The 27,216-nt window shown below is 46.2% G+C and overlaps 1 protein-coding gene across 14 annotated transcripts in view; it reads right to left on the reverse strand.

The window, feature by feature from the left end:
- Positions 1 to 27,216, reverse strand: part of OTOF (otoferlin) — a 500,418-nt gene that overhangs the window by 284,983 nt on the left and 188,219 nt on the right. For all 14 annotated transcript variants that reach the window (XM_068279952.1, XM_068279942.1, XM_068279943.1 and 11 more), the window contains exon 5: positions 26,239 to 26,456. In XM_068279952.1, coding sequence (XP_068136053.1) covers positions 26,239 to 26,456 — 218 coding nt within the window. The remainder of the gene's footprint in view (positions 1 to 26,238; positions 26,457 to 27,216) is intronic.

A 27,216-nucleotide genomic window follows, 5' to 3' on the forward strand; every position in this document is an offset into this window, starting at 1 on the left:
GGCAGCCCTGCTGGTCTGATCTGCATGCTTATTCAGGGTCTATGGCTAAAAGTGTTAGAGGCAGAGGATCAGCAGGATAGCCAGGCAACTGGTATTGCTTATAACTTATGGAAATAAATATGGCAGCCTCCATATAACGCTCACCTCGGGTTCTCTTCAAGGTTAGCTGTCGTGGAGGAGGTGTTAGGGTTAGCCTTGTGTGGAGGGTTTGCAGCAGCTGGAACAGTTAGGGGTGGGGGTGGGGGAGGGCATGTGGTGGTTAAGGTTAGGCATCGGTAGTGGGAGGGTTCATTGTGAGAATAGGCTTAGGAGCCGAAGTGAGGGGGAGGGGGGAGTCAACCCCTTACCCTTCACTGTGTTTGCACACTGCTCCCATTCATAACATTGGGGCACCTATAGCTGGATATCTATACTAGGGGCACATATAGCTGGCTATCTATACTAGGGGCACCTATAACTGGTTACCTATACTGGAGGCACCTATAGCTGGCTACCTATACTGGAAGCACCTATAGCTGGCTACCTATACTGGAAGCACCTATAGCTGGCTATCTATACTGGGGACACCTATAGCTGGCTATCTATACTGGGGACACCCATAGCTAACTACTTGTACTGGGAGTACCTATAGCTGGCTATCTATACTGAGGGCACCTATATCTGGCTAACCTATACTGAGGGCAGCTATACCTGGCTATTTATAGTAGGGGGAACCTATAGCTGCCTACCTATACTGGAGGCACCTATATTTGGCTACCTATACCGGAGGCACCTATAGATGGCTGCCTATACTGGGGCAAGGTTTTGCATGGGGGCCCAGTCATTTCTAGTTACGCCCCTGAATGGTAATGTTGCAATATTAGGTAGAGCTGGGATGTTAGGATGTGCGCAAAAACAGTTAAATGGTATAAACCTTAAGTGGCATGCAATAAGCGCACTGCTCATTAAAGAACTAAATAATTAACTACACCATGGAGTCAAGTTCATGCAAAAAATCACCCTGGTGCCTCGCATCCAATAGAAGTCCCACTAAAGTGCCTGCCAGGCAAGCAGGGAGTAGGTCACTACCTGGGGGCGGGCCTATGCATATGACCCTGACGCTGCACCTTGGCGCAATGTCATATGAAGCCTCATATCTGTTGTGCTCACATCACAAAGCTCAAGTGTGCAACCGGCTTCAAACAAATCCACAGGACTCAAGTTTGGTCAAATTCTCCAGCATGTGATTGGGTGATGGAAGTAGACACGGGTCCCCACCAATAACTGCCCCCACCCCCATGAGTGAACTTGCACAACAGAATGAAGCCATGTCATAGCATCACTGAGGATTCCGGAATCCACTCTGAAGCCAGCGTCCTCCTGGTTACAAGCTGCACTTAGCAGTAATTAGCCAGTAAGCAGTATATTTTATGCTCGTCGCTCCTCTGCCAAAACTGCTGCTCAAAGCACACTTACAGTCTATTATAGGGAGTGTTTTATGGCATCGATACCATGCAGGTGCCAGCGGAGGAGGGGGGGGGGGGGGGTCTGACCGGCGAGATGCATTAATCTGACGCCCAGCGAGGAGTTCCCGCGACGCACAATTAGGCAGCCGCTCCGATCGTGATGGATGAGGCTGGGGGTTTGGTCCAATTAGGACGTTCTCTGGCGTAAAAAAAGATTTCTTTGGGCCGCGACGATAGACCCTGTTAAACAACTTTCTGCAGAGTTTCCATTGATCTGGGGAAGCCGCGGAGCCGATTCAGGAAGTCAGTGAGGTATTCTGAAAAGATACCTGCCCCATTGCTTCTACATCAGCTGAGAACTGCTTTAAAGGGATTCTGGAGTGAGCGGGATATGGAGGCTGCCATATTTAAAGTGAATCTGAGGTGAAAATAAACTGATGAGATAAACAATTTTATTTATCCTCCTACTCCTAAAAATGACTTTTTTTAAAATCCCGTTTTTATTTTATATTTAAACATTTATAAAGTAGATAGAATGTTTTATAGTCTCTGATGAATGGCAGTCTATTAAGTGTCCCCAAGTTAAAATACATGAACTATTGACATTTTTCTATCTCCCTCTGCTCTCAGAAGTTGTATTCTGCTAGGAAAACTAAAAAGCAGAAGTGTCACACACCTTAAACAAGCATTCAGCTAATCCAGTCAGACTTGAGTCAGAGCACTTGATCAGCATATGCTTATTCAGGGTCATTGGCTAAAAGTATTAGAGGCAGAGGATCAGCAGGACAGCCAAGCAATCTACATTGTTTAAAAAAAATGGCATATCCCTCTCACTTCAGCTGCCCTTTAAGATTGACCAATCCAAGGACAACAAAAGTTGCTGACTGGCCAGGCAGTCTTGCCCACCAGTGCTTTTGTCACCATCACAGTCATCAAATATTGGTTTGATTTTCCTAAAGGCCAACCCATAGGTCAGCCTCCATAGCCCTCTCATTTCAGGTTCCCTTTGAAGCTCATGACAAATAACTGCTGGAGAAGAAGATGCTACAGACACAATGGGGGTTGGGGGATGAGGGAGGTCCTAAGTTCTTACCCTCCCTACAGTAAAAGGCTCCACCTCTGCAGAGGTGTGACCACATATGTGATGTGTGGGCCGCACTGCTGTGGGAGGGGTCATTATGTGTGCGTTGCACTTTTGTGGGAGGGGTCGTTATGAGTAGGCCGCACTGTTGTGGGAGGGGTCATTATGTGTGGGCCGCACTGCTGTGGGAGGGGTCATTATGTGTGGGCCGCACTGATGTGGGAGGGGTCATTATGTGCGGGCGGCACTGCTGTTGGAGGGGTCATTATGTGTGGGCCGCACTGTTATGGGAGGGGTCATTATGTGTGTGCCACACTCTTGTGGGAGGGGCCATTATGTGTAGGCCGCACTGCTGTGGGAGGGGTCATTATGTGTGGGCCGCACTGCTGTGGGAGGGGTCATTATGTGCGGGCGGCACTGCTGTGGGAGGGGTCATTATGTGCGGGCCGCGCTGTTGTGGGAGGGGTCATTATGTGTGGGCCGCACTATTGTGGGAGGGGTCATTATGTGTGGGCTGCACTGTTGTGGGAGAGGTCATTATGTGTGGGCTGCACTGTTGTGGGAGGGGCCATTATGTGTGGGCTGCACTGTTGTGGGAGGGGTCATTATGTGTGGGCTGCACTGATGTGGGAGGGGTCATTATGTGTGGGCTGCACTGATGTGGGAGGGGTCATTATGTGTGGGCTGCACTGATGTGGGAGGGGTCATGGTGACCACCCTACACCTGGCAGATGGACCCCGTGGCTTTGAGACAGATAAGCAGAGATAATTTGTGAGTTAAATAAAAAGAACAGATAGTTTATAAAATAAGTTTTGTGAATCTAACCTATAGTCCTGAGCCAAGGGGAGCCATATTGAGTAAATGCAGGCACTGGGGAAGTTTGGTGCCACACTAGGCAGCCATACTCATTGCAGCTATCAGGGAAAATTTGGAGGCCAGAGTTGCCTTATTATACAATATCTATGTAAACAGTGGCTTCAAATAGTGAACGGCAGGAGAGGCGGTGCCTATGGATGTGTTTTTGGTGTGTGGGTGTGGGTGTGTGTGTGTGTGTGTGGGGGGGGGGGGGGGTAATTTGGTGGTGTTATGGTTAGGGGGGTCAGTTAGGCTGCTAGGCATCAGTGGCAAGGGGGGGTTGGTGTGGGGCACTGGTTGGGGGGAAGGGGGTTTGGTTAGGGTGAGGCATCAGTGGTGGGAGTTAGGGTGTGGCATTGGTGGGGGGGAGCAGTTGGGGTGAGGCATCGGTAGAGGCAAGGCTCTTTGTGAAAATAGGGCACCACGACACAGGACAGGTAATGTATAACTGCACAAACATACATTCACATTTATACACTAGGGTGGCAGCAGTGAGGCGGAGGACACGACGGATTTCAGCATGGAATCAATCGGGAATCAGCCTGCTGTGTATGGGCAGCACACAGATCTCTCTAATCAGATTCAATCAAAGAGAGATCTGTCTCTTGGTTCAATCTCCCCATCAATGCTAGACGTATGGGTACCGTAACCCTAATGTAAGTGCCTAACAAGAACACAGCCCCCTGTGCCTAAAACTAACCTCCAAACCCCCATATGACAGCTAGCTGAAGTTGATTGCGATTGTATGCGATTAGCTACAGCCATTAGTTCCCATGTAAAGCTCCCTGCACACTGCAAATCCGTTTTGTGATTCCGTTTCTGATTTGCAATTCCGATTTTCTCTGAATGCAATCAACAGAAAAGCGGAGGAAAAAACGCAGCATGCAGTAACGATTAAAAATCGGAATTGGAATCGGATGTAAAAAACGATAAAAAATCGGAATCGCATGCAGTGTGCAGGGGGCCTAATTCCTATGTAGTAGCCGACTATTACCTGCATCAGGCGCCCAACTGGTTGCCTGATTACTGATAGCAGACACAGGCGTCTATCAGATGCCTGCTAATTCCAGCATCCAAATCACTTCCTCCACTGCCTTAACCAGAATCCATTTACAGGAACCTTTAAGAAGAATGAGAAAAAGCATTGAAAAGCGGTTTGCGGTCTCTTCTCCTATCATAGAGGAGGATTTCCTCCTATTAATAATGCAGGGAGTTATTCTCTGTGTGCCTTTGCTCCCGGTGACTCAGATTGTCCTGGCTGTGTAATAGGAAATGACTGGTATTTATACAGAAGAAAATCTCAGTTTACGGGGCATTGATCTGAGCCTGGATCGCAGCGAGCGGCAGTCACGCTTCACCAGTGAGCGCTCGGGAGCCGCAAATGTTCTATCAGTTTCCAAACCGTAAGAGGATGAGTCTGTGTCAGCTGGATTTACTCCTGGCCGGGAGACACAATCCTGGTTGGGAGACGCTTCTACAGGAACGACGGCTCAGTGACAGAGAGTTCAGCGAGACTTACAGACAGGGGCGCAACTAGAAATCACTGGGCTCCCTTGCAAAACTTTAGATGGGGCTTTCTCCTGCTAACCCCCCCCCACAACCACCACCTCAGTTTATTACACCCACTCTGTCCTCCTCTGATGTAGCAGAACTGGCTCTGCAGACTCCTCCAGCATAACTACAGTACACAGCACTTGGGGAGGGGTGGAGAGGTTGGGGGCTGGGTGCTGTACACAATACCCTGCTGTAAACTGAATAGGGACTGTCTACAAAGCTTTGACTGCAAAACTTTGTATGCTTTCTTATCAGTGGCTGAGGAGATGCAGTGTTGAGAACAATTGTGCAGAGAGCAGAAAGTTTTTCTTGATCATTGCCCTAGTTGTCAGTCTCTCAGGACGGGCCCCCTGTGGCTGCATCCCTTACAGGGTCTATTGTTACGCCTCTGCGTACAGACTGTCACATGGTGGGCTGTGAGTGTTGCAATACTCCTCATCTGAGGAGCGGGATGATTTTTTTGCACCAACTCCACAGCCCTGGTAAGTATTAGACGTCGGAGTCTGAGTCGAGGAGTCAGAGCAATATTGGGTACCTGGAATTGGAGTTGGTGGGTTCATAAACTGAGGAGTCGGAGTCGGGTGATTTTTGTACCGACTCTACAGCCCTGCTCACTGTATTACTTACAGTACACCAAATGGCGCATGCACCTTGTAGGCCCCCTCTTCACACTTGACAGGTTTCGTATACAAATTGCGCTTTTCTGAATTTGCCTTCTCCGCACATCTAAAGCTGGCCACTAATGATTCAATCTTTTTCATCCAATCTTACCAATTCTATGTAGTATAAGGGTAAATTGAGTGAAAATACTGAATGGATACTTCAGGCAGTTACCTTATATTACATAGAAATGGTAAGATTGGATGAAAAAGATTGGATCATTAGTGGCCACCTTTAGGCAAGTTAATGGCATCAAACTTGTGTGTTTTTTTAATGTGGATTTTCACATTTGATTTTTCTGCAGGAAAAAAAACGGTCTAGGGGCCTGATTCACAAAGCGGTGCTAACAGTTAGCACGCTAGTGAAAAGCCCTTTATCACGCCTAAACTCTGTTTAGGCATGATAAGTTTAGGTGTGATAAGTTTAGGTGTGATAAGTTTAGGCGTGATAAGTTTAAGCACCAACTGGGTTAGCACCGCAGTGCACAGCTGATCAAAGCGCTAGCAAAGTCTGGTGCACTTTGCATAGAGTTTAATGGCGCTACTTTGCGTGCGGGACTTTGCGCGCTATCTACACTTATATAAACTTATCATGCCTAAACTTATCATGCCTAAACTTATCATGCCTAAACTGAGTTTAGGCATGATAAAAATGGTTATCACGCCCTAAAGTCTTTAACTGGGTTATCACCGCTTTGTGAATCGAGCCCTATGTGTTTGCTTTTTTGCAGAACGGACATGTGAATCACATGCAATGCAAGTAAATGGAAGCACGAATTTGAAGTTGGATTAACCCTTAGTTGTGTTGCGTTGCAGCATGCATTTTTTCAATAGGACGCAATGCAACACGGCGCAACGCAACTCATCTAAGTGTAAATTCAGCCTAAGGGCCTGATTCACAAAGCGGTGCTAACAGTTAGCACGCTGGTGAAAAGCCCTTTATCATGCCTAAACTCAGTTTAGGCATGATAAGTTTAGGTGTGATAAGTTTAGGTGTGATAAGTTTAGGCATGATAAGTTTAGGTGTGATAAGTTTAGGCATGCTAAGTTTAAGCGCCAACTGCGTTAGCACCGCAGTGCACAGCTGATCAAAAGTTTTACGCTAGCAAAGACTGGTGCACTTTGTATAAAGTTTAATGGCGCTGCTTTGCGTGCGGGACTTTGCAAGCGATCTAAACTTATCTAAACTTAGCATGCCTAAACTTATCACACCTAAACTTATCACACCTAAACTTATCACGCCTAAACTGGCTTTTCACCAGCATGGTGCAATGGTTATCATGCCTAAAGTCTTTTAGGCATGCTAACTGGGTTAGCACCGCTTTGTGAATCGAGCCCTAAATGTAAAGTTAATTAGATGAATACAATCCAATACTTCAGAGGTGGAATCGGAGAGGGAAGGAGAGGAGGCTGGGAGATTGGTGCCCCATTGCCTGTCTGTACTAAGCCCTGTATAGACCTTATATTGTGGACAGGGCCGTCCCACCCATGACGCGGGGTGACGCAGCTTCCGCAGGTGGCGGAAGTGTGGGGGTGGAGCCAGGCAGAAGCAGGAAGAGAAGAGTGCGCCTGGCCTGCCGCATGCCCGCTCACGTGCTAATGCGTAGTCATCACCGCAAACCTTCATTCACCACGCGTGCAAACCTTCACAAACCTTTATGCGTGCAAACCTTCACAAGTGTCACATCGCGTGGTAACTGCATAACACGGCCGTGCCATCAGTTATCACGCTTTTGTGAATCAAGCCCCTTGTGTCTTGTGGATCACAAAGGATACACAAAAAGTAGCAAAGTACGTAGGGTGTATATTAACCGTACAATTTTCCTTAGATGCGTTAATTCGGTTAGATTTTCAGGATCGTAAGTAGCGTATTTTTTGGACTATAAGACGCACCTAGGTTTAGAGGACAAAAACCAGGGAAGACAATATACTAAACTTGGTATGTCCCTGGTACAGGGGCATCTTATGGACCTTCCCCCCCCCCCCCCAAATATTATGTCCACTTGTGCCTTCCTTGTACCACCTGTGCCCCCTCTGTCCCCCTGTCTTCTGTTTCTGTGTCCTCCTGTGTCACCTCTGTCCCCATGTGTCCTGCTGTGTGCCCTGTCCCCCTGTGTCTTCTGCTCCTGTGTCCTACTGTGTCATCTCTGTCCCCCTCTGTCCCTGTGTCCCCCTGTGTCCTCTGTCCATGTGTCATCCTGTGTCCTCTGTCCCTGCCCCCCCCCCCCCGTGTCATCCTCTGTCCCCCGTGTCCTCTGTCCCTGTGCCTTTCTGTGTCCCCTTTCCCCCTGTGTCCTCTGTCCCTTTGTCGTCCTGTGTCCCCGTGTGTCCTCTGTCCCTGTGCCCTTCTGTGTCCCCTTTCCCCGTGCCCTCTTTCCCTTTGTCGTCCTGTGTACTCCGCCGCTTCTGATCAGTAGGAAGTAGCAACACATTTATGATTAGTGGATGGCTGAAGCCTGTCACAGGCTTCAGCCATCCACCAATCAGGCAGGGGGCGCTGCCCCAGACCAGCCAATCACAGCCATCCCCTCCTCTCTTTCTTAACTGGAGACATTTTTTGCTCATCTTACATTCATCAGTACATTCTGAAATGTATCACAGGCAACAGCATCTTTAGTCCAGGCAGGTGATGTTTATTTACTGCATTCTATGCACAGAGGGAGATACTGCTTTCTTGGCAGTTGGAAACAGATGTTACCTCCCACAATGCAATGAGGTTCACAGGCAACTAACAGTCAGGGCCTGACATCACACTGTGGGAGGGATTTCACCTCAATATCAGCCACACGGACTCCCCTGATTACCGATTTGAAAAAGGGAAAGATTTCTCAAGGGAAAGAACGTATCAGCTACTGACTGGGTCTGGGACCAATCCTGGGATAAAGTTCCTCTTTAAAACGTATTTCCCTACTTGTTATTGCCCATATAGTTTGTCCCAAAGTAATGTCATCTGTGTAAATATCATAAGTTCCCCTCAGCTCAGAGTACAGCAGTGCTGGGAGCTGCCACTGAATGCGTGATTTATATCACAATCAAGTGAGGTGCAGAAGACAGTGGCTGTCTATACTAAAATTAGATGGTTGCCCAAAATGATCATCAACTATGACTGTGGCTTTGGCTATAGTGTCTATTCATGAGTGTTGATTGTGCAATCTACTATTCTATTTCTAATCATTTTCTAATCATTGCCAAAAATTCCTGTTAGTATGGAAACTTTAAAAACTGCATTTCAAATAAACTCAAAAATTTTAGTTTGTAACCTGGTGAAAATTAAAGCCAGCATAAAATGATCATTTTGGTCCTGGCTCGTTAGATAGATAACTACACTACACTTCCCGTAATGCCTACTGGTGGTGGTTAGTTGCTAAAACCCTTCTCTCCGGGATTTCGAGAGGTGCCAGAGACCAATCAAAGGATTGGCTGAGGAGTGGTGCTGAGTGGAGAATGTAGACGAGGATTCAGCTATTTTTTCCACTGATATTTGGAGGAACATTGTGTTAGAGGTTAAACAACATGATTACCTAACCTGCAGTATAGTAAAGCAACCACAAGATGTCACTGTCTGTAAAATGATGCAATGATCTCTATGGTATTGTGATTTCCTGTATTCTCTCCGTGTACCTCTCTGTTCTAAGTAAGCTGCATTACCTGATGATGGTGTATGATATATCTTTGCTTGTTTTTCTTCAGTAAAGAGTTCTAACTTGTTACTGGGTGCCTATCTGCTTGTACAGACCACTCTGTTTAATCACTTTGGTTATAAGGACAATAGAGGAATTACAAATTAAAAGCTGTGAAATTCCTGCCTTGTCAGGCAGCCATTCTCTCCCTATCCAAGGGCGCCCATCTCCTGACCCTGGCTCTATTCCCTCCCTTAGCGGGGGTCGGGGAACGCACTGCCCCTGCCCTATGTCCCCGTCAGATGAATGAAAAGACCTTTTTATGGTTATCATTCTATAGTTTGGCCCGGCTGCCGCTGCTACATGGAGATATCAAGCCATTTATTTCATATACGCTTCTTACACGTCAAGAAGAATCAAAAGATCTCCGCTCTCTGCTGACGGCTTTTCTGTGAAGAAAATGACAGCTTATTTTTTTCTGATACGCGGAGCTGGGGAGGATTAAAGTGCGATTTTTACTCTTTCAACTAGATTTAAGGCTCCACACAGTGTAAACTCTGTGCACAGGTTGGCGTTAATTGGAAACGCGGCTATATAAGACAGCTGAATAGCCGTAGTGCAGTTATAAGGCAGCCACAGCTATCAGAAGCTGGGTGATTGGGCAGGAACTAATGGCCATCTGCTCTGGGGAAAGATCTGCTTATAACCACCAATACTTGGTCTTCCTATTCTGATTGGCTGGTGTCAATTTGTAGTTCTGATCTGACTCCCACTGTTACCCCAATACAGGAAATGTGGCCATATTATTTTCATCAGCCATTGCTCTCAGACACTCTGAAGTCAAATCACTCCACCCCATGCCTAACCCTCACTACCTCCTGCCTAACTCTAACCCCCTGCCTCATTTTAGCTACTCCCTCTGCCTTAGGCAGCAATAGTAAAAGTCGCGATTAACGGTACGGAAGTTAAATTATGTAGCCCAAAAAATAGCAGGTGCCATGATTTAACTTTCTTGCTGCTAATCTGTATTTTCACCATTGCTACCTATGGCGGCACTATTTTTATCGCCGCTTGTCCTGCGCCATTTTTATCTGCTGCGCCAAAAAGGGACTGTCCCTCTGAAAAAGGGACAGCTGGGAGGTGGCCACACCTTGTACACCACGTACCAACACAGTTTTTCACGCCATCGTTTTGTGATTTTTTGTGTGTGGCTTTATCAATAAATCACTTGCGTTTGGACAATGCCTGGCCACCTCGCTTCTCTACATACTATTAGTCTCTTTTAGCTCCTTATACTTTCTTCCTAGTGGTTCTGGGTCACTATGAGCTATCTGAGCTATCCGTTAGGAAGACACCTTCTCGTAAATAAACAAACAAAACAAAGAAGTTGCAGATGTCTTTGATGGAGCAGAATGTTCTTTTCACATAGATCGGCACCCAGTATAACAAGTCAGAACTCTTTACTGAAGAAAAACATGCAGAGAGAAATCATACACCACCATCAGGTGATGCAGCTTACTTACAACAGAGAGGAGCACAGAATGAATACAGGAAATAATAATCCCTTAAAGAACATCATCACATTTTACATACAGTGACATCTTGTGGTTGTTTTACTATACTGCAGTTTAGGTAATAATTCTGTTGATACTTCCAACAGTCTTTGGGGCATTAATTAGCTTGGGGGGGGGGGGGGGGGGGGGGGGGCAAACTTTATAAACCATGCGGCTCTGCCCTGGCAGATCCACTCCTCATTTTCAAACAACCCAGAAGTCATCTAAGTCATGTGGTGCATCCAGGGCAACGGGGCATTACAACAGATGGCAGCGTGTTTTGGGATTGATACAAAGCACTTAAGATGACAGGTTGATGTCAGTGTCTGTTCTCTGCAAATGACTGGACATCTGGTGCTCCTGCTGTCTATCTATGTGAGCATCATATGCTTTACACAATATGGGCGTAACCATCAACAACTACACCATACAGAGGCGATGTGAGGAAACGCAGATTGTGTGATTTGTATTCCGCTCAGTGTCGAGTGTATCCAGCAGGAAAGTTACTCGTTGTTAGTGCAGAGGATGTGCTCCGAGCTGTCACACGTAACGAGAGACTGGAGTGACGTCCCTGTACAGCCAAGAGCTCGCCATTCTCTCTCGTGTATGTATTCTGCTCAGTGGTGAGTGTATCAGCAGGAAAGTTTCTGGTTGTTAGTGCAGAGGATGTGCTCTGAGCTGTCACACATAACGAGGGTCGGGAGTGACGTCCCTGTACGGCCGAGAGCTCGCCATTCTCTTTTTTATGTGTATGTATTCCGCTCAGTGGTGAGTGTATCCAGCAGGAAAGTTACTCTTTGTTAGTGCAGAGGATGTGCTCTGAGCTGTCACACATAACGAGATACAGGAGTGACGTCCCTATACAGCCGAGAGCTCGCCATTCTCTCTCATGTGTATGTATTCTGCTCAGTGGTGAGTGTATCCAGCAGGAAAGGTACTCGTTGTTAGTGCAGAGGATGTGCTCCGAGCTGTCACACATAACGAGAGACGGGAGTGACGTCCTGTACAGCCGGGAGCTCACCATTCTCTATCATGTACAGTGGGATGCAAAAGTTTGGGCAACCTTGTTAATCATCATGATTTTCCTGTATAAATCATTGGCTGTTACGAAAAAAAATGTCAGTTAAATATATCATATAGGAGACACACACAGTCTATTTGAGAAGTGAAATGAAGTTTATTGGATTTACAGAAAGTGTGCAATAATTGTTTAAAACAAAATTAGGTCGGTGCATAAATTTGGGCACCGCAAAAAAGAATGAAATTAATATTTAGTAGATCCTCCTTTTGCAGAAATTACATCCTCTAAACGCTTCCTGTAGGTTCCAACGAGAGTCTGGATTCTGGTTGAAGGTATTTTGGACCATTCCTCTTTACAAAACATCTCTAGTTCATTCAGGTTTGATGGCTTCCGAGCATGGACAGTTCTCTTTAACTCACACCACAGATTTACAATTATATTCAGGTCTGGGGACTGAGATGGCCATTCCAGAACATTGTACTTGTTCCTCTGCATGAATGCCTTAGTGGATTTTGAGCAGTGTTTAGGGTCATTGTCTTTTTGAAAGATCCAGCCCCGGCCCGGCTTCAGCTTTGTCACTGATTCCTGGACATTGGTAACGAGAATCTGCTGATACTGAGTGGAATCCATGCGTCCCTCAAATTCAGCAAGATTCCCAGTCCCTGAACTGGCCAGACAGCCCCACAGCATAATGGAACCACCAGGGGCGTAGCAATAGGGGTTGCAGAGGTTGCGACCGCATATGGGCCCTTGGGCCAGAGGGGCCCCGAAGGGCCCTCCCTCAACTACAGTCTTAGCTCTCTATTGGCCCTGTGCTCATAATAATTACTTCTATAGATACTTTGAATAACTATATTTTACTGTAGGTAGCAGGTGTTTTTCTTGGAATGCTGTGTTCTTTTTCCTCCATGCATAACGCTCCTTGTTATGCTCAAATAACTCAATTTTAGTTTCATCAGTCCACAGCACCTTATTCCAAAATGAAGCTGGCTTGTCCAAATGTGCTTTAGCATACCTCAAGCGGCTCTGTTTGTGCCGTGGGTGGAGAAAAGGCTCTCACATACAGCATCTTCTTGTGTAAAGTGTGCCAAATGGTTGAATGATGCACAGTGACTCCAACTGCAGCAAGATGATGTTGTAGGTCTTTGGTGCTGGTCTGTGGGTTGACTCTGACTGTTCTCACCATTTGTCGCTTCTGTCTATCCGAGATTTTTCTTGTTCTGCCACTTCGAGCCTTAACTTGAATTGAGCCTGCGGTCTTCCATTTCCTCAATATGTTCCTAACTGTGGAAACATACAGCTGAAATCTCTGAGACAGCTTTCTGTATCCTTCACCTAAACCATGATGGTGAACAATCTTTGTCTTCAGGTCATTTGAGAGTTGTTTTGAGACCCCCATGTTGCTACTCTTCAGAGAAAATTAAAAGAGGAGGGAAACTTACATTTGACCCCCTTAAATACGCTTTCTCATAATTGGATTCACCTGTGTATGTAGGGCAGGGGTCACTAAGCTTACCAAACCAATTTGAGTTCCAATAATTAGTTCTAAAGGTTTTGGAATCAATAAAATGACAACAGTGCCCAAATGTATGCACCTGCCTAATTTTACTTAAACAATTATTGCACACTTTCTGTAAATTCAATAAACTTCATCTCACTTCTCAAATATCACTGTGTGTGTCTCCTATATGATATATTTAATTGACATTTTATATCGTAACAGCCAACAATTTATACAGGAAAATCATGACGATTAACAAGCTTGCCCAAACTTTCACATTCCACTGTATATATTCCGCTCTGTGGCAAGTGTATCCAATAGGATCTAGAAGTTTCTGGTTGTTAGTGCAGAGGATGTGCTCCGAGCTGTCACACCTAACGAGGGCTGGGAGTAACGTCCCTGTACGGCAGAGAGCTCGCCATTCTCTCTCATGTATGTATTCTGCTCAGCGGCCAGTGTATCCAGTAGGAAAGTTTCTGGTTGTTAATGCAGAGGATGTGCTCCGAGCTGTCACACATAATGAGGGCTGGAAGTGACGTCCTTGTACGGCCGAGAGCTCACCATTCTCTCTCTCTTGTGTCAATCACAGCTAGAAAGAGAATTCATTAGCCCGGAATGGACAGCAGTGCTATACACACTGGGTTTTTTTGTGAAGAGCTGGCTGGAAGTCAGAGACGCAATTGTGTCCTTCATGGACGAAGTGCAGAGGTCAATGGAAATGGGTGAAGACGAGGTGCCAGGATTTATGGAAAGGCACCACAGGCTGTGGCTAAGGGCAGCAATGTTTCAGGGGGTAATTGTTTCATTATTTCTACAGAATTCACTGACAGAAAATAATTTTCTCTTTTTTCAAACATTATAGCCTTTACAGCCTTAAAGGGAACCTTAACTGGTGGGCAAAAAAAATTCACTTACCTGGGGGCTTTCCCGAGTCTCCTGCAGCCGTCCTGTGCCCGCGCCGGTCCTTCGGTGCCCTCCGGTCTCCCTCCGCGGCTAAGTTTCGTTTTTGGACGACTGCCAGTCGTCCTCGGGCAAAGCGTCCTCTTCTTCCGCATTCCCCGTCGTAAAGAGCCGTAAAGCGCGTCCGCATGACGCAAAACGCGTCATGCGGACGCGCTTTATGGCTCTTTACGACGGGGAATGCGGAAGAAGAGGACGCTTTGCCCGAGGACGACTGGCAGTCGTCCGAAAATGAAACTTAGCCGCGGAGGGAGACCAGAGGGCACCGAAGGACCGGCGCGGGCACAGGACGGCTGCAGGAGACTCGGGAAAGCCCCCAGGTAAGTGAATTTTTTTTCCCCACCAGTTAAGGTTCCCTTTAAATTGTACCTGAGATGAGGGGGCATAAAAGTTTTTTATACATACTTGGGGCTTCTCCAGCCCCCTCTGCGCAGATCGCTCTCTCGCCGGCATCTAAATCCTTCTAGATCAGGGGTGTCAAACTCAAACACAAAGTGGGCCAAGATTGTACACTGGGACCCAGCTGCGGGCCAACCTCAATGTCTACTGGCCATCGCCTCCCTTATAGGGTTCCCTGGTGTCTAGAAGTCCTCCCTCCCCTATACAGTTACCTGGTGTCTAGAGACCCCCACCCTCCCCTTTACAGTTTCCTAGTGTTTAATGGTTTCCCCCCACTTTATGGCTTCCCTGGCGTTCTAGGGCTTCACGCCCAATAGAGCTTCCCTGCTGGTCTAGAGTGGGCCAAACATAATGCAAAGTGGCGAATCCACTTGAGGGACAAATTTAATGGCTCTGAGGGCCAAATTTGGCCCGCAGGGCAGAGTTTGACATAGGTGCTCCAGTAGCAGCCTCATTCCCTGCAGCCAGTCAGGCGTACTGTGCTTGCGCCACACCCGCCTGCCCCGCTCCCGTCGCCGGTAGTATTCTGCGCCTGCCAGACGGGGGATGGTGCTTGGCCGCACTAGCCTGTGCCAACTGGCCCTGCAGAATGGGGCTGCTACAAGAGCATCTAGGAGGATTTAGATGCCGGTATGGGAGCGGTCTCCATGGAAATAGTTTTCATACATGACAGCACACAGAGATGGATTAAGATGTAATGGGGCCCTCGGCAAAGTAGTTGATTTGGGGCCCTACTGTGGTCCTTTTGGTAAGCTGAAGTGAACAGAGGTCAAAGAAGGTGGCAGGTGAGCCCCTTGACACCCACTAGGCCCCAAGCACCTGCCTAGGTTGCTTGGTGGATGATCCTGCTCTGACTATCGCCTTCCGATTGCATTACCTGTTGCTGACTCTGCTTGTACCTGGATTTGCCTAATTGCTGCCTGGATCGACTCCTGCTTATTAAAGGACTTCCATGAACTCTGCCTGGACCAACATTGGCTTGAACCGACCACGTAACCTGTAAAGTGTTTGAAGTTCCTAAACCTATCTACTCCAGCCTGCAGTCACCTGGCTGTCATCTGGACTGCCTCCAACCCCAGGCCTCAGGGGACTATATTACTTGTGAATACTGTGCCTTGTATTACTCATACTGTCTTGTTTGGTGAATGCTATCTGTCAGTCTGTATGCTACATCTACCTGCAGGGTTATTATAGTTCTATGTTAGGTAGGAGTTTGTACAGGTGTTACCAGGGCCGGCCCTAGACTTTTTGCCGCCTGAGGCAAAAAAAATTTTTCCGCCGCCACCCCCCGAACTGCGCTCCCCTCCAGCCTTACATAGAAGAAGCAGCCGCTATTTGTAAGACGCACGGGCGGGGAGGACTCACCTCTTCCCAGCGTGTGCTCCACTGACATCACTTCCTGCAGCGTTGCAGGAAGTGACGTCAGTGGAGCGCACGCTGGATCGAGGTAGAGGTGAGTCCTCCCCGTCCTCCCCGCCGCTAGGCCCAATACCCCCGTCCTGCCAGCTACCCCTCCAGCTCGGCGGCCGGCTCCCCGCACGGACGGGCGGATGCCGCCCCTGGAAATTTGCCGCCTGAGGCAAAAGTTTCACCCCGCCTCATGAGCGGGCCGGCCCTGGGTGTTACGGGCTGGGCTATAGGTCAGTCCTATGGGCATACAACCTGACCTATATTCAATGACCAGACAAGCCTGAAAGGTAATGCCTAACTGTGATCTGTTTCTAGCAATTGTTCACCTCTGAGGAAGCAGTAAACCATGAAACGCATGTCAGTAACACTTCAGTTGTGCCCATGATTATGGTTATGATTAGGGTTTTGAGGCTTGTATTGTTCCACCATGATTTATATGGAACTTTTGGTCCCATACAGTATAAACTTGCTTTTTAAGAATGCATTAGGGACGACACACACTTATTTGAATTGCGCATGTACGTTTCCCCGCAGGAAACACGCACTGCTGGACCTGTAACAAAATTCAGTGGGTTTTGTTTTGAGTTTGTCTGCGTTTTTGTTTTGCGTTTTGTTTCCTTCGTAATAAATCAGACAGCTTTCTGCTTTTTTATGCATATCGCCCATGTTTTCTCATGAATCTGGCCGCAGAAAGAAAACTTGCAAATGAAAATTAAAAACCTTGAGTGGGAAATGTGAACGAAACAGCATTTGCATAGCGCCATAAAAATCGCCTGCCCCTATAGAACCTCTACTCAATCGTATAATAAAAATAATGTTAAAGAGACTCTGTAACAAAATGTTCAGCCTTATTTCTTCTATCCTATAAGTTCCTATACCTGTTCTAATGTGCTCTGGATTACTGCAGCCTTTTCTAGTTGCACTGTCTCTGTTCTTTCCTTTGTCAGCCTTTGTTGACACAGAGAGGAATGCACTGCTCTGCTGTGATAGGGAGAAGTTATGCATGCCCTCTGCAGGCCCCCTGCAGGCTCTGTGTGTGTGCTTTGTTTAAAAGTCACAGACAGGCCTCTGTTTCAGCTTGTCATGCTGAGAAACTGTGAGAATCGAGTGCAGATAATTCACTGGTAATAAAAACGTGTAGTATACTGTAACATGATCGATATATAATATATATATATATATACGGTACATATACATACATCACTTCCTGGTTAGCGGCCATGTTTTTTGTTTGTAAACAATGCCTAAAACTGGCGATTAAAAGAAAGGATTGCGATGGGGAGTGGCGGAAACGGCAAAGAGGAGATCACAGTGACTTGATTGGTATGCTTTTTATTGTACAAATCGGACAGTACAGATTCTCTAACATTTGTATAGTGTTTTTCTCCTGTCGGACTCCAAGCGATGCAGCTGCTTAGGGCGCGATCAGTAGGCCATATACTGGAGTGTTGGGGAGTCTTGACCAATGACTCCATGCAGAAAAGGCAATTGTCTGCAGCCAAGATCACGAACCTTGGTCTCCTTGGTGCGCTATCCAGCCACCCATCTATTTAAAGGACAACTGTAATAAAAGGAATATGGAGGCTGCCATATTTATTTTCTTTTCAGCAATACCAGTTGCCTGGCTGTCCTGCTAATCCTCTACCTCTAATACTTTTAGCCATAGGCCCCTGAACAAGCATGCAGCAGATCAGGTGTTTCTGACAAAATTGTCAGATCTGACGAGATTTGGTGTGATTCAGACACTACTGCAGCCAAACAGACCAGCAGGGCTGCCAGGCAACTAGTATTGTTTAAAAGGAAATAAATATGGCAGGCTCCGTATTCTCCTCACTCCAGTCGTCCGTTAATGCCCTTGTGAGGGGGATGGGTCTGGATCACCATATGTAGTCGGTCATTGTCCCAGATGAAGCAGGGCCCCAGTAAAAATCTATATATGGGCAGCACGGTGGCATAGTGGTTAGCGCTCTCGCCTTGCAGCGCTGGGTCCCTGGTTAAAATCTCACCCAGAGTTTGTATGTTCTCCCCGTGTCTGTGTGGGTTTCCTCTGGGCACTCCAGTATCCTCCCTCATCCCAAAAACATACAGAAGTTAATAAGCTTCCCCCTAAATTGTCCCTAAACGACGATGGACATGTGACTATTGTAGGGATTAGATTGAGAGCTCCACTGAGGCCTGGAACCCACTAGAAAGCGCAAAACGGTATTGAAATCACTGGCGATTTGTGGTAGCGTTTTGCAAGCGATTTTGGGAGCGATTTCCCGGCTGCCGTACAATTCATTAGAATGGAAAAGCTCCCAAAATGCTGCATGTCCTGCGATTGCGATTTCCTTAAACGCAATCGCTCTAGTGGAATCTGTCCCATCCATTTACATTGGCAGAGCGTTTAGGGAAATCGCTAGCGATTGAAAGTGCTCCATAAACGCTAAAAAAAGTTCTATCGGGTTAATAACCTGAGGGACAGTTAGTGAAAAGGACTATATATGCTCTGTATACGCTCTGCGACATATAAATAATATACTACACCTTTCATGAAATGTTAAAATTTCTGAACTCCAGTGGAAGCAGAGATGCACTAAGGGGGCCTTAGTGCACATTTAAAAGCGTGAGTGATTTTTCCGCGATTACACATGGAAAAATCACTGGACACTGTGGTGATTTTTCCGCGATCGCGTTTATCGTTTCTATAGCACTGACATGCGATCCCCAGGAATTTGCCTGAAAATGGTGCAAGCTACGCGTTTGCCGATTTGCGTTAATCGCCGGCGATTAACGCAAATCGCCCAAGTAAGAAAGGCCCAAAGGGTTTTAAAGCACTAGCACTTTAAAAAGCGCTAGCGTTTGAGCGTTTTTCCAAAATCGCCGGCAAAACGCTGTAGTGTGAATGGGGCCTGAGCGAAGATAGGACTCAATGTAACAATTTTGGCTAGTGATGATCGATCATAATCTGCTAATTACGATTATGCGAAATTTTGTGTAAAATTTTGCAATTAAGAGCCATACATAATTATGATTTGGACATTCGATAGATTTTGTGTAAAACGTTTGTAATTTTGACTAATTTTAGCGTAATTTTGTGCTGACTTTAGCGGTTAAAAGCACAGTCCCATACATGCTATTGCTAAGTATGTTAAAAAGAAGCATGGGAACAAGTCAAAAAATATTCTTTCAAAAAGACTTTGGGCTCTATTCATAAAAAATTTGTGGTGAAAATACTCGTGGAGGGAAAATACCGCATCAGTATTTTAGACTTCTGGGTGGGCATTCATAAAAATGTTGGCAGCTGCGATGCAAGTGCGGAGATCTCCCGCTGAAGGCTGGCGGTAAGCTGTCGGAAGGCATGCGGGAACACTTAAGCCGGCAGAGTCCCTCCGTGCGCTGCTCTCTGGGAGGTCTGTCCCATTCACTTGTATGTAATCCGCAGGCTTCTCGCTACATCCGAGGAAGCGGTATTTCCCGTCCACATACCGCTTCCTCTAATCTTTATGAATGGACATTTTGGAACTTTTTTCTAGATAAATCTAGAAAAACACCGGAGAAGGCGGAAATTTCTCGCTCTGCTGGGGGATTGTAGATTTTCATGCGGGAACAGATTTTATGAATGCCCACTTTGCTAAATGGACGGAAAAGTCAGCTGTTTTGAGCGGAAAACTTGCGGTAAAGTTTTATGAATAGAGCCCTTTGTAGTTTTTGAGAAAAATCGATTTTTAAAAAGGCAAAGAAAAAATGTTTTTTAAATTATTTTTCTGAGTTTAAAAACTTTTTTTTTTTTTTTGCATTTTAAAATCAATTTTGTTGCTATTAGCCTATTAACCACTAAAGTCGTCACGGAATTGCACAAAAAATACGCAAGGTTGAAACATTTACGGTTCCTGATTACGGGAATTAATTACGTTTTTTTTCCCAAAATTTCGTATCACAATTTTACATTAAAATGGCAAATTATGGTTCGAAATAACGATTGTGCAAAATTTGTGCTTATCACTAATTTTGGCGACTCTAATTGCCACCTAGTATCTCTACCCACACCCCCATCAGATCCTAGGCAACTCACCTAGCTTGCCTTGTGGGTGATCGGGCTATGAGTGACAGCAGAGGAAATGTAATAGAATCCATTAATTGTCTATCTGGGGCCTTAAATATCTCTTCTTTATTTCTTCCTCTGTAATTAGTATTCACCCAGCAGATATTGCAGATGAATCTTCATTTTCTAAGCATTGATTTCCTGGGATTGCAGTGCGGCCCCGGCTAATCTCCAGATCACCATTACCTTTTAGCCTATTTTGCAGTTGAATAGTTCGGAAAATGATTTTGCGCACCTTATTATGGCAGATAAAATGCTATAAATGGCTGTGATTTAACACTGAGGCTCACCGGCCACATTCACACAGCTTAAATTATGTTCTGGATAAAATGTGTTATACAAATGGGCTAGCTTCTTAAGGAGGAACTCTACTTCTGTAATGGAATTACCATATAGACAGATTGAAAATAAAAATATGAGACTCTTTTCTTCTGATATATAGCTTTTTTTTTTTTTTTTATAACATTACATTATTCTGTCATATTTGCAGTTTTAAAACCACACTCTGGGCTTGATTCACTAAGACAAATAGCATGCCTTATCAAAGTTAACCACTTGAGGACCAGGCTCTTTTTCTCCAGATCAGTGAATAATGGCGCACAGCGCCTATGCATAAAAATGGCGCCTCATTAAAAAGATACGCTTATCGCTATTTATCGTTAGTACTGCATAATAATGGCGCACAGGGAAAAAAGAAGAAAAACGGTACACACTAACGTTATTTATCAATAGTGGCACACACTAATGTTATTTATCAATAGTGGCACACACTAATGTTATTTATCAATAGTGCCGTTCATTTGCCAAACAGCAGACGTTATTGCCCACAGTAATGTTATTTATCAATAGCGCCCTACATAAGCCAAACTGCAGATGTTATTTAACTGCAAAACGGTGAATGGATTTAATGTAACACTGTCAAGGTTAGGGTTAGGCACCACCAGGGGGGTCTAAGGGTTAAGCACCACCAGGGGGGTGGTTATGGTTAGGCACCACCAGGGGGGTGGTTAGGGTTAGGCACCACCAGGGGGGTGGTTAGGGTTAGGCACCACCAGGGGGGTGGTTAGGGTTAGGCACCACCAGGGGGGTCTTAGGGTTAGGCACCACCAGGGGGGTGGTTAGGGTTAGGCACCACCAGGGGGGTCTTAGGGTTAGGCACCACCAGGGGGGTGGTTAGGGTTAGGCACCACCAGGGGGGTGGTTAGGGTTAGGCACCACCAGGGGGGTCTTAGGGTTAGGCACCACCAGGGGGGTGGTTAGGGTTAGGCACCACCAGGGGGGTCTTAGGGTTAGGCACCACCAGGGGGGTGGTTAGGGTTAGGCACCACCAGGGGGGTCTTAGGGTTAGGCACCACCAGGGGGGTCTTAGGGTTAGGCACCACCAGGGGGGTCTTAGGGTTAGGCACCACCAGGGAGGTGGTTAGGGTTAGGCACCACCAGGGGGTCTTAGGGTTAGGCACCACCAGGGGGGTCTTAGGGTTAGGCACCACCAGGGGGGTGGTTAGGGTTAGGCACCTCCAGGGGGGTGGTTAGGGTTAGGCACCACCAGGGGGTGGTTAGGGTTAGGCACCACCAGGGGGGGTTTAGGGGTTAGGGATAGGTACAGAAAGGGTTCTGTGTGTTAACGCTAAATAACGATAAGGCTTTAACGCTAAATAACGATAAGGCTTTATAACGCTAAATAACAATAAGGCTTCAACGCTAAATAACGATAAGGCTTTATAACGCTAAATAACAATAAGGCTTTAACGCTAAATAACGATAAGGCTTTATAACGCTAAATAACAATAAGGCTTTAAAGTTAAATAGTGATAAGCGACAAACGGATTAGTGGCAACACCATGTGCCATTATTCACAGGCGCCATTTTCAGATGGATCCCTTTTTCTCATATCTGTGCTGCGGGGGCTCTCCAGCCCGCAGCGCAGATCATGTGCAAGGCAGGGCGATCAGACTTCCCCCCCTTTTTTTCCCCACTAGGGGGATGTCCTGCTGGGGGGGTCTGATCGCCGCCGCTCTGTGTGCCCAAGCGGGTGGGGTGGGGGGGGGGCTTCTCAAAGCCACCCTCCGCAATGATTTCAGCCCTCCCTCTCCTTCCCTCCCTCCTTCCCATGGGCGGCACAGGATGGCGATCCATCCTGCGCCGCCTCTGATAGGCTTCAGCCTATCAGATGCCGGCGATCCCCGGCCAATCAGAGGCCGGGGATCGCCAATCTCCTTTACGGCGCTGCTGCGCAGCAGCGCCATGCGACGTAAACACCGGGGGTTTCTTTCCCGCCTGTTTACATTTAGCCTGCGAGCCGTGATCGGAGGCTCGCAGGCAGTTCACGGAGACACCCTCCTTGAACTGGCATGGAACGGCCATGCAAACACCACTGCGACCTGCCGACGCCTATCGGCGTTAGGGGGTCGTTAAGTGGTTAACACGCCTTATCAAAGTTAACACGCTTTATCAGAGTAGCATAGCGAGCGCTATGAACCCGCAGGGGCTCAGGGCAGGACCAGTGGAGCTCATTGCCAATTAGCTACTCTGATAAGGCGTGTTAACTTTGATAAGGTGTGCTATATGTCTTAGTGAATCAAGCCCTCTGTCTTTTAAGCTATAAAACAAATCAGAATAATGACCCATTTGAACTTCCCTGCAGTAGAACCTTATCTCAAGCTGTCTCTCACTGTTTCTTGGCTGTTTAAGTGTTTCAGAAAACAGGACTGTATTCCACCCAGTTGAGTGGGAGAGCTCAGAGAAGCTCTTCTGCATGGAGAACAACTGCAGTTTTATGTAATTCTTCCTGTGCTGGAAACAATGAGACTATTTTCTTTGCCAGTAATGTTCTATTTCTTAGCTGTATTAGGCCTCTTGCACACTGCAAGTGATTCCGATTCAGATTCCGCTTTTTAATCAGTTTTTACATCAGATTCAGATTCCGATTTGCAGTGTGCAGGGAGCAAACTGCAAATCGGAATCGGAATCGGATGTAAAAACTGATTAAAAAGCGGAATCTGAATCGGAATCACTTGCAGTGTGCAAGAGGCCTAATACATACAATTGATTATCTCATAAGTTGATTTTTGCTTCAGGTTTGCTTTCAAGGGAAGCTGAAGTGAAAATCAACTTATGATATAATGAATTGTATGTGTAGCACAGCTAATAAACAGAACATTAGTAGCACAGATAGGAGTCTCATATTGTTTCCAGTACAGGAGGAGTTAAGAAACTTTAGTTGTTATCTATGCAAATTAGCTTCTCTGAACTCCCAGACTAATTTGGTCAGAGAGCAGTGCTCTTTTCTGAAGCACTTATCTCAACCTGTCTCTGGCCTGGTGCACACCAAGCGGTTTTGGTACTGTTTTCAAAAACGCTTCCGCCTGTGAAAACACTTGGCTAATGTATCTCTGAGATGGTGCACACCAGCGGTTTGAAGTTGTTAGCAAAGCGCAAACGGGGGTCCTGCAGCACGTTTGCGGTTTGCAGATGCATTTATGCCTCAGTGTAAAGTATAGGAAAAGCTCAAACCGCTCTGAAAAACGCCAGATCAGAGCAGTATTCCAGGCGGTTTTGTTACAGAAGCTGTTCAGTAACAGCTTTTACTGTAACAATTTATGAAATCTGCTGCACAAAAACGCTCCAAAAAACGCTAGGCATGATTAGAAAACCTCTCTAAACATGCCTGGCCACTTCGGTACCAGCAGCCTCTGCCCACTTAAGGACCAGAGGCTGCTGGTACACTAAAACGCTGCATACCGACGAATCGCCGCAAAAATCCGTCGCTCCCGCTGGTCACGCCGCTCTCTCCCCGCCGCAGGCTGCTCTCTCTGCCGTCGGTAAGATAGCAGAGCGCTGTGCGCCGGTCAGGAGCCGCTTTCATTGGCTCCTGACCCTGTCACTCAATGTAAGCCAATGGGAACGGCTCCTGACCGGCGCACAGCGCTCTGCCATCATAGAGGCGGCAGGGCAGCACATTGCGGTGGGGAGAAAGCGGCGAGAGGAGCGGGAATGGCAGGGACGCGCGGTGAATGGGACGTAGAGCTTACGTCCGGTCAGAGCCGCAGCGCCACCCGCCCGACGTAGATTTGTCGGTCCAGAAGAAGCTACAATCGCTTTGAAAATCTGCTTCAAAAACCTCTAGTGTTTTGCAGATCTGCCAGAGGTTTTGGTGTGCGCACTGGGCCTCTTACTGGTTCTTGTTTGTTTACGGTGTTACTGCAGAGCTAATGAACCTTTCAACTTTCCTGCTCTGTTTCATAGTTTAAAATATAGAGTATAGTTTGTAAACGGCAAATATTAGAGAATGATGCAAAGTTAAAAACAAGCTATATAACTGAAAAATAAAAATATGAGACACTTTTCTTTGATACTAATGTTCTATTCACTTAGGCGTACTACACATACAAATCATTAAATCATAAGGTTTTTTTCGCTTCAGTGTCTCTTTAAAGCTGAATTCTATTCAAACACACACAAAAAAAAAAAAAAAAGAAAAAGAAAAACACCATTCAAAGTGAAATTTAAATCAGATCAGTTTATATATTACTGCCCTATCGAAAGACAGATTATAAACCCTGAATCACAGAACACCTCGCAGTGACATAGCTGCGCTTTACATATTCCGACCCCAGTAACATCTTATAAAGGGGAATGAGCGACTGATTCCTTTACAAGATTTGTGTTCTAGAAACCTACTGCATGTAAATCAAATTTTCCATCATTTATATAATAATATATTCCCCGCCGCTGGAGTTGATAGAAACTGCTGTAATTGTATTTTGCTTGCAAGTGATTGATTGAGACCAGCATACCCTAACTCTGTATTGGCCAACGCAGGTCGCATTGCAGATGAGATTGCACTGAGCAATCAGGTAATGTTCAACCACAGGTCAAATAGCGTGCAATATGTAAGTGATTTCTGAAGAGCACCAAATCTCAGTGATTTCTGTATTAGCAGCAAATCCCAGTGACCTCTGTACAGTGCCAAATCTTAGTGATCTCGGTACAGCGCCAAATCTTAGAGGACTCTATATTAGCACAAAATCTCAGTGAACTCTGTAGAGCTCCAATCTCAGAGAATCTCTGTACAGCACCAAATCTCAGAGAAACTCTGTATTAGCAGCAAATCTCAGTGATCTCTGTACAGCACCAAATCTCAGTGACCTCTGTACCAAATTTCAGTTGTCTCTATAGAGAACAAAATCTCAGTGATCTCTGTACAGCACCAAATCTCAGTGATCTCTGTAGAGCACCAAATCTCAGTGATCTCTGCACAGCACCAAATCTCATTGACTCTATATGGGGCAACAAATCTCTGAGATCTCTGTAGAGCACCAAATTTCAGTTATCTCTGCAGAACAGCAAATCCATGTGATCTCTGTATAGCACTTAATCTCTGTGACTCTATGTATAGCACCAAAACTCAGTGATCTCTGTACAGTAAAACATATAGAGCTCCAAGTTTATCTTATCTCTGTAGAGCACCAAATCTCAGTGAATCTCTGTACAGCAGGAAGCCTTTGTGATCTATGCAGGTATCAAATTTCACGGAACCTCTATAAAGCACCATATCTCAGTGATCTCTGTAGACCACCCAACTTCAATGAATCTTTGTAGAGTACCAAATCTCATTGAATCTCTGTACAGCACAAAGTCACACGGATCTATCTGGAGTATAAAATCTCAGTAAACCTCTATCAAGGACCAAATCTGGGTAAATAACTTTATTAGTGCCGAATCTCATTGCCATATATAGAGTATGAGGTCTCAATGATCTCTAAAGAGTATCAAATCTCAATGCACCTCTACAATGCACCACATCTACCAACAGACAAGACAAATGCACCAAGCCTGAGGAACAATATACTGCTGGGAATATTTTCCAAAAAACAGGACTCGCATCAGCAACAAAAAGTCATTAAAAGAGTAAATAACACAGACACTGGGATATTAACCATCAGACACCAACCCCAGCTTCACAAAACCCTTCATCAAGTATTACTTCTTGAAGGAGACCTCCAGATCCCACCACAACATACTCCACCATCCATCGGAGAGTGGGCCCTTTTCATTGCAGATCATGGATCTTGAGGGACAAGTGTTGGCCTTACCTTCGGAAGGTCTTCTCGGCTGAGTGCAAGCTCTGGTGTGAGCGGCCCGGTGACGTGGCAGAATTTTGGCTTTGCCCGGACAGCAGGCTGTCGGTCTCTAAGTGGTAGTTGCTGTCCAGTTCCGCCAGCATGTGTGTGTTGCTTAAAAACTCCCCGTCATTCCAGGCCCCTACCGATCCGTCCATGGTCTGGTACCGCAGCTCGATGCTGACGCTCGTCTGGAAGAAAAGAAGAGAGAAACCAAAATTACCAATCAGTCAGCTATTGAGTAAACTAGCTACTTGCTGCTCTGCCTGTTGTTGCCAATCCCCAAACTACCCATTTTGATGGTGTGCACAATAATAATAATATTCCAAAAGATAAAACCGGACTAGTCACGAAGCTCTTCAACTGGCCTTGGGTGCTCCTTAGCTGCCGACAAAACCCCCAAGCCATGGGGATTACCACAGGAGAAGGAGGAGTGAAAATTGGATGGGATGCACTAAAATTTCACTGCAAGGCCCTATGATTTGCAAATCATTTAACCTTTTTCACACTCACATGCTAACGCTCTCATGCAAACCAATCATACAGGGACCACTGCTATCCCTGCAGCTAAGTTAAAGGCTTGGGTATTGTAACAAAAGTGTAGTCACATATACCGTGCAGAGGTTCCCTAGAGTTTGTATGTGACCTAACTCTGGCCCTGTAAAATGCATACATACAGTGCATCTAAACATCTCCTGAAGCCCCCTCTTTTGGGACAGATAGTGCTTCAAACTAATCCCACAAGGGAGATACAATATACCCGTATATACTCGCATATAAGACTACCAGTGTATAAGCCGAGATACCCACTTTTCCCTCAGAAACCAGGAAAAAGTGACTCGCGTATAAGCCCCCTCCGCAATATAGTCCCCTCACAGTAGCCAGATATTCCCCCAGTATAAGTCAGCCCTTCTCGCCATAGACAGATGTGTCCCAGGATCATACAGCTGT

The sequence above is a fragment of the Hyperolius riggenbachi genome, chromosome 4, assembly GCF_040937935.1.
Source record: "Hyperolius riggenbachi isolate aHypRig1 chromosome 4, aHypRig1.pri, whole genome shotgun sequence".
Classification (NCBI taxonomy): Eukaryota; Metazoa; Chordata; class Amphibia; order Anura; family Hyperoliidae; genus Hyperolius; species Hyperolius riggenbachi.